The sequence below is a fragment of the Pararge aegeria genome, chromosome 10, assembly GCF_905163445.1.
Source record: "Pararge aegeria chromosome 10, ilParAegt1.1, whole genome shotgun sequence".
Taxonomy (NCBI): Eukaryota; Metazoa; Arthropoda; class Insecta; order Lepidoptera; family Nymphalidae; genus Pararge; species Pararge aegeria.
This window is the reverse complement of record NC_053189.1, coordinates 15379805-15392780: the sequence shown is the minus strand read 5'-3', so window position 1 is coordinate 15392780 and position 12976 is coordinate 15379805. Positions and strand designations below refer to the sequence as shown.

General features: G+C 36.3%; 1 protein-coding gene across 29 annotated transcripts in view; it reads right to left on the bottom strand.

Annotated features, from left to right (window-relative positions):
• The window catches only part of LOC120626775 (protein tramtrack, beta isoform), a 548009-nt gene that overhangs the window by 245833 nt on the left and 289200 nt on the right, over window positions 1-12976 (bottom strand). The window contains exon 5 of one of the 29 annotated variants that reach the window (XM_039894497.1): window positions 10582-10889. The exons of the other annotated variants lie outside the window; for them this stretch is intronic. Coding sequence (XP_039750431.1) covers window positions 10597-10889 — 293 coding nt within the window. The 3' untranslated portion in view covers window positions 10582-10596. Of the gene's footprint in view, window positions 1-10581; window positions 10890-12976 lie in introns of those variants that run through there. 29 annotated transcript variants of the gene reach the window in all.

Below are 12976 nucleotides of genomic sequence, written 5' to 3'. Positions count from 1 at the left end.
AGGTATTACTAAACGCGACCAAGAAAGCTTTGATTAGGCCCGAGTTAACCGTTACAACCGATCCCCGATGCTATGGTGCTTGGAAACAATAGTGTCCGTTTTGTTCTAAAAAAAAATTAATGTCGATGTATAGAAAAAGCTACTGCCGAGAGTTTCTAGTTGGATTCTTCTCCCGCGGTTGTATATCCCGCGCCATTAAAAAAAAGGTTTATAAAACGTACTATCTCGTTCGCACACTATTCGCAGATACTACGACATCGGCCGATTTTATATATCTATTCTTTTACAGCGTGGGTCATAAGAATTGTAAGTTATTGGGTTTTCTGGCACTACATTCTCAGTACTAAGTTGTTCAATGATTTTTACTTGTTTAACATTGGTAACGTGAATTTAAGATTCTTAGTTTTTTTCGTTCAGAGCTGAACTATTGGCCACAAACCATTGTACTACTTTCCTTTCTTTCTGTAAAGATTCGTTTCGCGTCGTTTATTTTAAAAACATCAGTGATGTATCGTCAGCATACAATACTTTCCCGTGATTGTCCTTAGCAAGGTAAGGAAGGTCATTCATAAGAAAAGGTCGTAATATGGACTCCTGAGGGACACCTATTTTCCAAGATGACCCGTTAAACAGCTATCTATTAACGTCAACTCTTTGAATTCTGTCGCTTCGAAAGAGAATCATTAAATCTAAAGTTATGCCCCGAATTCCATAGTTGTGTATTTTTCTGACTAATATCTCATGTTGAACACAATCATAAGCCTTGTACAAATCACAGACGCCAAGTGCGTTTCGCGACTCCTCCCTGGCTTCAAATATATTATGTATTAGCTCAACACCAGCATCGGTTGTTGAGCGACCCCGTGTAGAACCAAATTGCTTGGAATTGGCTTGGCTATTTATAACTCTTACAATCCTTAAGTTTTTTATAGCTCGTAATAAAGATTTTCTTCATCTTATATCATCTGTATACCCTGTGCATACACTTTATGCACGTCACTGCTTGGAATGCAATACATTGTTTTATTAATATAAGTTTTTCAATGATTTTACTGAGAGTGTATTTTTGAACCGTAAAAGACAAAGCAATTTAAAAAAAAAGAAAAACACGCGAGAAGTCGCGGAGAGCAACTTGTTATAAATAAAACAACTATTGTACGACTAAGTTAAATATAATATTCTATTTCACATAAAAATAACATAACTGAACATTGTAATAAATTTACTGGTAAGTACATCATTAAAAGTATTCATAAAGGTAGAATAGAGTTATTAAAAAGGACCAAAGAACCAGTTTACTGAAAAATCTTTTGTCATTAATGCCCTCTAAACGTCACACTGATGGGAACATATTGTTTAACTTTATCGGGTTATATTCACGCTTATTCGCTAGATATTTGAAAATAAATACCATTCCGGATCACAAACTTAGGAGGTAAGTGCGTATGTAAAGTATTACTTTGGATGAGTTCCCCCTTTTTAGTGGCAAGGAATCGCGCCCTACAACTCCCAGTCCCACTATTCCCGCTCCTAGTACAATGCCATATATCGTTCTTCCAGCGTCCATCGCAGTAGAAACTGTAGCCATTCAACAGTGCTGTACGTTTACCGGAAGGATTATAAAAGTAGGAAACTGAAAAGAAAACATATTGTATGGATAAAGTTTAACGGCCTCGGTAGTCTAGTTTCTTAGGCATAACTATACGTTATCAAACAAGCAAAACCCATTTAACTAGGTTCGGTACCGTTCCGGACTAGGTTCAGTAGTCCGGAACGGTATGGTGCTTGAAAGAAGTGGTCTCCGGTTTGATCTGTCAGCAACCCGTCAACCCCCCGTCCCCATCCTGTTCGGGGAGGTCTTAATTATAACAGTGGACTATTATAGATATATTGATGGGAGTCATCGGGCTTATTTATCTTATTATCTTGTTCCAAATCCTCATCCTACCACGTAAAAATATTTATATGTTATTTTAGTTGATCATCAATGGGGGAGGAGAAGTTTAAAAAAACATTTCATAGTATTCCAATATATTATAATTTTACTGTTTTTTGACAAACATCGTCACAGCGTCAACATTAACTACTACGTCTTGCTTACTTGATCTACTTTTCAGCTGACTCAAAGAAAGGAGGATATAATCAAGTTGAGGTGTAAGTACGTTTTTATACAGTATCTCCTTCAAATCTGAACCGAATTAGAGTCTAATAATTTTCATGGTTCTCAGTAATTTTTCAGTTCTTTTTTTATTTAATGAGACAGAGAAAGACTTTTGTATATGAAAGTTTGACTTCTTAACAGACAATAGAAAATCACTCAGAATCAGTTCTACATATATTCAAATGTCTACTTTACACACAATCCATTGCAGATTAATATTGTATATTTTTTAAATTTTATTATCAGTATAAGTAACTGGACTCTATCTTCTATCTTATTTTAACTCTGTCTATTTTATTTCTTTTATGCGCTTTTTTACACAGTGTTTACAAAAAAAAAAAAAAATCAATACAAGTTATTTCCTAAAATCACAAAAATAAATTTGTTCGTTGTATGACATAAATGAGATAGAAAATAATAACTAATTATTTAACAACTGCAGTCCAAATGTGGGAGGGGTTGTTTTGAGCGGCGAGTTTTCATAACCAGTATAGCTCAAAGTAAGATAGATATATATCATATAGATTTAAGTATAACAACGCTGCTTAAGCACATACTATCTTAGATTACTGTCACTGAACACATGGTATGAGAACACAGTTTAAGCATGAGCTAATTTAACCGAGCTCTGATTCATATATGTTTGAACATATTATGTTCTATATTTTATAGTTCTATGTATTAAGGCGCGTCCCAGAGCAAAATTTTATTAAAAAAAAATAAAAACAACCGATTCCATTGATAATAGTAATAATAAATAAAAAAGTAAATATTTTAAAAATAATTATATTTATTTTACATATATGTATTAAGGAAACCAAAAAAATGAAAAATAATGATTTGTGATCCTGAAGTACCTACGTATATATTATTTTATTTTGCAACACACAACTATTGATAATTTAACATAAAGATCATTCAATTGTTTTTAAAGGCCGAGAGTGATCTGATAAAGATAACCATAAATCTTCGAGAATTCAACACCGTGACTAATCTATACTTATAATAAAACTGTAACTGAAAGATTTCTGTACATTTAATATCTTTTGAAAATTTTGGGACATGCTTTATAATCGATACTGAGTCCAACACTTTTTTTATTTGAAAGTATATACTATCAAGCATATTTTGTCTTATTTTAATGAAGATCTGATAAATATTGTCGGAGATAAAAGACCTCAAAGGACTCTTCACAAATAACAGCAAGTTGCAAGGCATATGAGACAACGATCAAATGCATGCGTACCATCCTATTAATATTAAAAATGCGAAAGTTTGTGAGGATGGATGTAATGACAACTTACTAACTCAGTATACATCGTACAATAACAGCAGGTACGAAGCTAGACACGATGATTATTATGTTAGCATCAGATCTATTATAGCTTCTCGATTGACTCATACGTGGACGAAGTCACGAGGATCCGCTAGTTTCAAAATAAATGCTAAAGAATATTTACTCAGGGACGCACCTTAACGGTTGTTATAATAAATTATAATCATTTAAACACATATTATCTATGTATATTATTGATTATTAATAAAAATCTTAAAATAACCGACTAACTAACGCACAGCCAAAACAGCTGTTCCTATAGTTAATGTGTGTGTAAAGTTTTGATATTATCTAGAACCTTCTATATTCTCTGTTGTATATCAATCGATGTAATCGATCTTATGGCCTCCGCTGCGTACTTTTTATGAAAACTTTTTCAGGTCATTTATCTAACATATTTTAGTCGCTTTTTGTGACAGAGCTCGTCCGGGGAAGTACCTACTACCGCTATGTTTATTTCCGCCGCCAAGTAGCATCGCTAAGTTCCATTCTGGAGTGCGTGGTGGCCAGTACAATAACAGGCAAATGAAGCTTAACACCTACGTCTCAGATTAATAGACACAAGGCAAATTGCGTGTCACTCGCATATCCGGCGAAGGGTAAAAGTATATTATTTGCGGTAAAACAAAGGCTTCCTGCAAATTTTTATAAATCACAAAATAAACGCGAACGAAATTGCGCTCATTTAGCGTAAATAAAAAGTGATCAATGATACATTACACGAGAAATATTGCACGCAAGAGAACTCAAATAGCTACTTTGTTAACGTTAACTATAAATGAATTGCTCTAAATCTTATAGTAAATACCATTACGTACTACATACACAGGTGGGTCGTGTTTATGTTCTAAATGCGCGGTGACTAGACTCCCTTCGTGGCCCATGATGAACCTCGCCTTGCATGTACCCCATCGAGTACAGCGCCATATGGCGGTCCGTGTGCAACGAGCTCCGCAGTAGAAGGTGTACCCACAGAGGATAGCCAACTCCTTGCCAACCCTGTTGCGGACGAAGGCGACTGAAATGAAAAAAAAAGTTAATCATCTCTAATTAAAAATTGCGCTGTGTGGTGTGGCGTTTTTGGCGTGCATAGAGAGTACGCAGTAAGCGGGCAGATGACATGAAACGGGAAAAATCTCTACTACAAGTTATGAAACGACGAGTGACTTTGCGACCTCCTTGGCGCAATGGTGAACGCTGTTAATTAAGCAGGAGGTGCCAGGTTCGATTTCCGGCGGGGGCAATTTGGGAGTTTATAATTTCTGAATTTTCTCTGGTTCTGGTGGGAGGCCTTGGCCGTGGCTAGTGGTAACCCTACCGACAAAGACGTGCCGCTAAGCGATTTAGTGTTCCAGTGCGATGTCGTGTAGAAAGGGGTCGATTGTTAGATTAGGGGTCTGACTACCATAATCCCTAACCAGGTTAGCCTGCTACCATCTTTGACTGCATAATAATTTATCACTAAGTGAGATTGCAGTCAAGGGCTAACTTGTAGTGGAATTAAAAAAAAAAAACTTAAGGGTATGCGACTTACACACAACCTACCCTTTAGTAGTTTTTATAACACGTACTGGAGTTGATCTCCATTTTTTACCATCTTAATAATAAATATACTACGACAATACACACATCGCCATCTAGTCCCAAAGTAAGCGTAGCTTGTGTTATACCCATAACTAAGATAACTGATAAATATTTTTTATGAATAGTATACATAAATACTTATTATATATAGATAAACACACAGACACTGAAAAACATTCATGTTCATCACACAAATATTGTCCAGTTGTGGGAATCGAAACCACGGCCTTCGACTCAGAAAGCAGGTTCGCTGCCCACTGCGCCAATCGCCAATCTGCTCGCTTAGTGCACTGCATCACACCCCTTATGCACGCCACCTCGACTCACCAACCACCCTCTTCCCGCGGGTGTCGTACGAGGCGACTAAGGGAATATAACAGAGAACGGAAGCAGCTTCCTCTGTGCCACTACTACCATCAATTGCGATCACCAACTCGTCTACCCAGCGTGGTGATATGGGTTATGGTTATGGCTAAAATATTTAGATGTTTCGAGTAGCCACTGAAATAAGACTGAAGTTTATACCAAAACAGTGGCGTGCACTTCATACATGCCCGTAAGCACTGCCTACCCTAAAATTTATATATATTTTCTGATGTATGCATACCCTGGTAAGAAACCCAGTGCACGCCGCTGATACCTAATGGTATCTATAACAAAATTCTGAATACAAATCAAAGAAATCAAAACTCAACCCCCCACTTACAAATAGCTGCTCAAGTAATTAAGGCAATAGTTTATTGTTAATTTATTAAATTATAACAGATATTCGGTGACTCTTTAGAGGAGCGGGGAGGTGAAATCATCGTTGTTCTCAGATAACGATTAGAAATTCAAACAAAATTATTTTAATCTTGAATTCCAAATCTTTATTTTAATTATATCGTGATATAAGCCAAGTTATTGCGACACGACATTAAAATAAAGTAACCCTATTCGAGCCATCAATAAGCAAAACTTTATGAATAAAACTATAAATAAAAAATATATTACGACGAAACACACATCGCCATCTAGCCCCGAAATAAGCGTCGCTTGTGTTATGGGTACTAAGATAACTGATGAATATTTTATAATTTAAATTCATAAATAATTATAATATTCAAATAAACACCCAGACATTGAAAACATTCATGTTCATCACACAAACGTTTTCCAGTTGTGGGCATCGAACCCACACCCTTTGACTCAGAAAGCAGGGTCACGGCCCACTGCGCCAGGCGGCCGTCATAATCAAATGCTCTGACTATTAAATGCTCTCAATTTTAACATCCTTGCAATATCCTGACTGTCAGGACATTACATGTGTCTATAGCTTATAAATTAAATATATTCTTAGAATTAATTTTACATAATATCGACTTAACAAACTAAATTCAACTTAAACGTATAAAATTAGGATTATAAGAAAGAAAAACAAAACCAACTGTGATCTAAACAGAATACCTGAATAAATATCATCACCATATCAAGCTATTATCGGCCCACTACAGGGCACGGGTCTCCCCCCACAATGAGAAGGGGTTAAGGCCGTAATCCAACACGCTGCCCCAGTGCGGATTCTTCAATTTCTTTGACTCCACACACTTTTAATAAATATACTCTCAGGCAGGTACTCACAGTTGAAGCAAGTGATATTTTAATTACTTAAAACGCACACAACTTGAGCTGGAGGTTTCAGAATAGTCAATTATTTTTAAAAGTAAGTAAAACATAGTTGATCTTTTTTTAAAGTCGGAACGAAATATTGAGATTACTTCGGAGCTCCTCGAGAACCTGTTCTTAGCTTGATGTCGGTTTATTAGTCTTCTGAAGATTTATATCTATCGTCTCTCCTATCAGATGAAGACAGATCATAGACCGGTATATCTTCCACTTTTTAAGTGGCCTTCCAGATTAAAACTACTAAGGCTTTTAAGCTTTATTCCCAACTACTAAATAAATCCTTAAATTTACAATTTCTTTATACACTAAACTACACATATTTTCTAAAATAACGCTTCTCTATGCTCATAGGCACCGATACTTATGCATCCTCGGTAGATGTTGACTTCATAACGCACAATAGCAAACTGAAGGTAGTCTATTAAAATATTTTCTTATATATCCCGTCTTCAATAATATACTTTGGCGGTGGATGTGGGTGTACGGTGTTCCATCGCAAAAGTTCCTTTTTTTTAGTGGTAATAAACCTAGCCCTGCATGTACTGTTCGTGCATTGCCATACATCGGTCTTCTTTCTCCTTCCGTCGTAGAAGAAGCTGTAACCGTGTAAAAGCGCGCACGGTTTCCCAGCCTTATTGTGTAGGAACATGACTGCAACAAAACGCGAGCATGAGCGACTATTAATGTATATTTAAGGTACAGTAATAACCAAATATGGCATACTAAATTACTAAGTGAGCGAATGTTTATACGACCACAAATCCTTTAATCAGCCACTATTAATTACCACATAAAACCTAAGTTAATATGAATATTGATATTCTTAAGCATGGACTTTCTTCCTCGGGAAAAGACAAAACTCTCCGAGAATGGCGCACGGGCGGAAATGATTTCCAAATAATACAGGTGTATAAACGGGACTAAACTTTCATGTTAACAGTTGCCGTGCTTTGACAGATGGAAATGTAAATTTTATCCCAAGGGATATAATTGTGGTAATATACCACCAGGTTTGTCTCCTGCCAAATGTATTATATGGATGTTGTCCATGCCCTTTATAAAAAGATATCTCAGAGAGTTTGGCTCATGGCCGGATAAACAAGCAAGGTTTTAGAAACCGAAAAAAAGAGCTTATTATATATTTACTTTTCGTCCTATTTCTATGAGATAAGACTATACATTAGGGCCATATTTTACATACTGCACCCAGTGGTGTGCACTTCATACATGCACAAAAGCACTACCTACCACAACATTTTTGTAATAGAGAAAGGATTAGGAGGAGTTCCATTATATGAAATCTCTCTTCATACCCTGGCCAAGAACCCTATGTATGCTACTGGGTCAGTTCTATGTATATACTATTCTTTAGGGTAAGGTTTCATGTAAACTAACGTTAAATCCAAAACAAAAGGCCTTAAAACCTTTACGGTTTTAAGGCCTTTGGTTTTTAAGGTACTTATATAATAACACATATTTTACTGCTAATATTAGATTTTAAGTAATACTTTATTATGATACAAATAATGTAATAAATAATGTTATAAGTTAAAGCAATTTATGAGATTTCAAATTTGTATTAATATTATTATTACTATACAATTAGTTCTAGAGATTGTACATACAATAAATATATAATCTTATATTCTAAGTTGAAACTAGATATGAGATATCTAAGTTATAAAAGTAGTAGGTACTTCGAGTATTTTTTTTAAAACACCTCGTTGCTCTTGTGATGTTCATGTACGATTGAAGACTACAAGGTCCTAGGTTTGATCCCCGGGGTGGACTTATTAATAGTATTGGGTTATTCTATCAAGAAATTCGAAGTACCCAACCGGAGTTCGAAAATTGGCGGTGATTAACCCCCGTGCCTCGGAGAGTACGTTAACTTGTCCCAAGCCTGATCTCTTCCGGTTGTGTTGGAGCTGCCAACCCAATAGACATTGAGAGTGAGAAAGAGTTCACCTAAGTTTGTGCACTAAAATATCTCCCGCGCAGATGGAAAATCTCTCTGGAGATTGGACCATCGTGGCCGAAATCGGTGAAGAAAACTGCTTTTTTAATCAATAAATAATCTAAGTTAAGTAATCGTGAAATAGTGATCCTACTATAAATGGGAAAGTGTGGATGTTTGTTACTCAATCACGCAAAAACGGCTGCACGGATTTTGATGAGATTTGGCTCCCGAGAGCAAACTGAAAATTGTTAACGAGCGAAGCTTTAGACCCAATTCTGAAGTCCACGCAGATGAAGTCGCGATTTGAAGCTAGAATTTATTTTGGACGCGTAAACCAGTCAAAGCCCGCCAATACGTGTTGGCGGGCTTTGACAATTATTATCACATAGCAAGAACCGACGGCTTAAGGCTCTGCGGGCACCGGCAATTTCTTAACTCTCGGCAGATTTTCCTAGACATAACTCAACACCTTTTTTTTAATTTGGCGTGGTGGATAAGCTTTATTGCTACCTTCGAACCTTGGAGTGTGGGAGAATAACTCCCCCCTCTAAAGGGGGTATAACCCTCAACACCTAACAATCGAATAACCGAACTGGAATTAAAACCAAGGATTCCATTTTGTTGTTCGAATCCTATTTTGAAATACTCATGCACGTTTTCACTAAACCGAGGCAACACGTAATAAGCTTAAATCATTACCACAACTTAGGACAAGGGTCGTAGACTAAAAACTAGACTAGATCGTAGGATCGTAGATAGTGAAAGACTAAGAATCTCCTTAGATTAGGCGTTAGGCATAGAAACGGGCATAAGCATCTTAATGTTCATTTTCACACACATGCTTGGAGAAATATATACTAGCAGCGGCCGGTAAAAGTTGTATTAAAACTCAAATCTGTCGTGTAATTAAATATGGAATGATCCTTTACTCTGAAACATGGCAACGAAGGAGGTAATTTATAAAAGGTTTTATTGTTTCAAAAAATATAATAAAAGATTAAATTTAAATTAACCTATGGACTAAACAAAACATTTTTATGGCTTTCTTCATGAGGTTCTAAATTGCAAAATTTGGCTACTTTATTCTTTATTTTGTTGCGTCACTATTCAGAAAAATCAAAAAATAGCCAGACTACCTATCATGGTTCTGCAATCGGTAATGGCTTAAATAACTTTAATTTCGAAAATATTACAACATAAAATTTGTGGTGGTCTCCACACAAGCTAGCCTGTATCGTGGAAACCATGAATGAGTTCTTATTTTTGTTTAACAAAGGACCTTCTATGATTTAAATATTAATATATTATAGTTACAAAGATACAAGTAGCTACATACAATTAACACTTTAACGAGGTAGGTAAATGTTAAACATTCAACAATTGTATTTTTACATTTTTCTGTTGACGGGGGGGAAATCTTCTTAATAGATAATGGGGTACCATTATCTGCGGGAGGATTCGGTTGATGTGGGATTTCTACCTACTAAAACCCCCTCGGTAGCCAGCCTAAGTACATATTGGGAGGTTCCGGGATCTCCTAGAAACGCACCGGTGCCTCACTTCCACAACGCTTGTAGCTCGTCCCGGAAGATTAATGATTCCCGACCTCAAGTACGTCGCTGTGAGTTAAGGCGACACAGGTTTCTTTGCTTTAACATTAGCAAGCGGCTATCTTCCCGGGGTTGTTAGTAAAGGTGCTTAGGTACAACTATTCGCATTTTTTAAGAAAAGTACTATATAAGCCGTGGCTACAACTAGGCGTTGATTGACTTACGTATGTTTACACGTTAGTCCATCAACGCCTCTTTTGCTGGCCGCTGCAGTAACGTACATTTTATCATGGTGCTCGCAAAGCCACCCCTATTTCTATATAGCAATAAAGGTGCATCACTAGCGCATATGAGTAGCGTAAGTAACCGGGGTAGGTTTTTTCTTCGCCAACTTGTACAATATTCCATCATGAACATCTATCGCTGGCGGAACATGCTCATGTTCCAGGGTCGTCACTCTCACTATCTCCCCTGTATTTAAAGCTTTGAACCTGGCTTTACAGGGGTAACCTTTGGTACATCTCCACATGCTTGTATCCAGGTTGCCGCTTAAACTGTTGCAGGCGTAAAATGTGTAGCCGTCGATAATGGCGATCTGTTTTCCATTGAGATTGCGGACGTATGTGGCTGCAACTAATGTTCGTAAATGGTTAAAACAACAGTCTAATCACATTTATTTTATATACTCTAGTAGAAAAGCTTTTTGTGACGCTCATCCGGGGAAGAAGTACCGCCATGCTTTTTCCTGCCGCAAAGCCTAGGTCCACTGGCATATGAGGCTTAACACCTACGACTCAGGTGGATGGACACAGTTCGGCATGTTGCAGAACGAGTTCCTTGCATGCCCGGCGAAGTGTTACTCTGTTTGTGGTAAAAAAGGGATTTTTTTTAAATCCCAAAATAAACGCGAACGAAATTGCGACCAGCAGCTAGTTTTGTGTAAGTAAAAGGTGATTAATACATAACACAATGCCTTGTTTATAAGCGTTGTTTTTCCACTTTCCATCAGGTGTGCTATATGTTTGGTCCATCGACTATCACTATGCAAACTAAAAATTAAAAAAAAAACTTGATAATTTTTAACATATACCTAATGTATAAATATGGCACAAAGCAAAATATTTTTTAATATATAGAGAAGTATATTCGATATTATGAAGAGACATATAAATATTTAAAATGTTAAATTAATTCGTAGACACAAAAAAAACAGAAATTCTAATTGGACAACCATTAATTTAATTGCTTCTGTACGAATTAATAATAAAAAATAAATAATAATCATAAACAAGTTTTTGGAATTGTTTTCAAAGCAAATAATATTATCCAAATTATTTACATAAATTTAATCGTTGGCGCTTTTGCCAGGAAGATGCATTTTTTAGCTTGCGCCCTTAATTTTAAGTTAGGCATTCATATTGTCAGATGATTGCGATGTATTACAATCTCACTGGCGCAGAGTGAGCGCTGTGGTCTTCTGAGTTGGAGGTTCCAGGTTCGAACTCCGGCAGGGGCATTTTTAAATTTTCCGTGGTCTGGTCTGATGGAAGGCTTGACCATGACCATGGTTACGACTCTACCAATAAAATCGTGCCCATAACGATTAAGCGGTACGACGCCGCGTAGAAACCAATAAGGGGTATTATTTGTAACTGCCCATAACAGGTTAGCCTACTACTATCTTTACCATGAGATGGGATTGCAATGAAGGGCTAACTTCTAATGAAATAAAAAAAATATATAGGAACTACATATCAACTACATAAGGATGCAGATCCTTATAATGCCTCACAGTTTGATAATAAAAGTTGAATTTCATCAAGAAATTCTTCTCAAGACATTCTTCGAGAATTCACACAAAAATATTTATAAATCACAGTTCACTTATGTACCTATCAGTATTCGTTCAGCCGCCATTTTGGCACATGTCTTTCACCACCGAGTATCTCAAAAAATTTAAACGTCTCGATATGTAATCAATAAATATACATCCGACATTTTGGCAAATAGTGACACCGAATATTATAATAGCGGGCGAACAAAAACTCATTCCACCTTCAGTCGTCAGACAATTAAGAATATCTTAGATTTCAATTATTACTGTTTAATAATTATTGAAATACCTGATTTTGTATAGTTATTAATCTATGTGAAGAGTCGAAGTTATTCATTTGGTTATAGATTGATTTTTAATTAGCTCAATTTACGGGAATTTTGGCACATGTCGTAACCAAATACTAAAAATTCAAACATCTCGTGTGTAATCAATACAGCCGCCATTTTGAGAATTAGCTACACCGAGTATTATAAAAGTGGCGAACAAAAGCTGATTCCGCCCTCATTCGTCAGACCATTAACTTATCTTATATTTGAATTATTACTTTTTAATAATTATTAAAATACCTTATATTGCACAATTATTAAATGTGAAGAGTCGAGGTTATTTATTTGGTTATTATTAAAAATTGATTTTTAATTAGCTCGATTTACTCGAAACATTTCAACAGATGTTTCATTTGAAGAACTGTTCAACTATCTGAATTCAAAAGGTAGCTTTCCTCCTCTTGAGCTTGAACAGTACTCCATTATGAACAATAATTTCGGGGGGCTCATGAGAGTGCTCCAGGGTCGTCACTCTTATTATCTCACCCGTGCTAAGAGCTTTGAACCTGGCTTTGCACGGGTACCCCTTCGTGCATCTCCACATGCATGCATCTAGG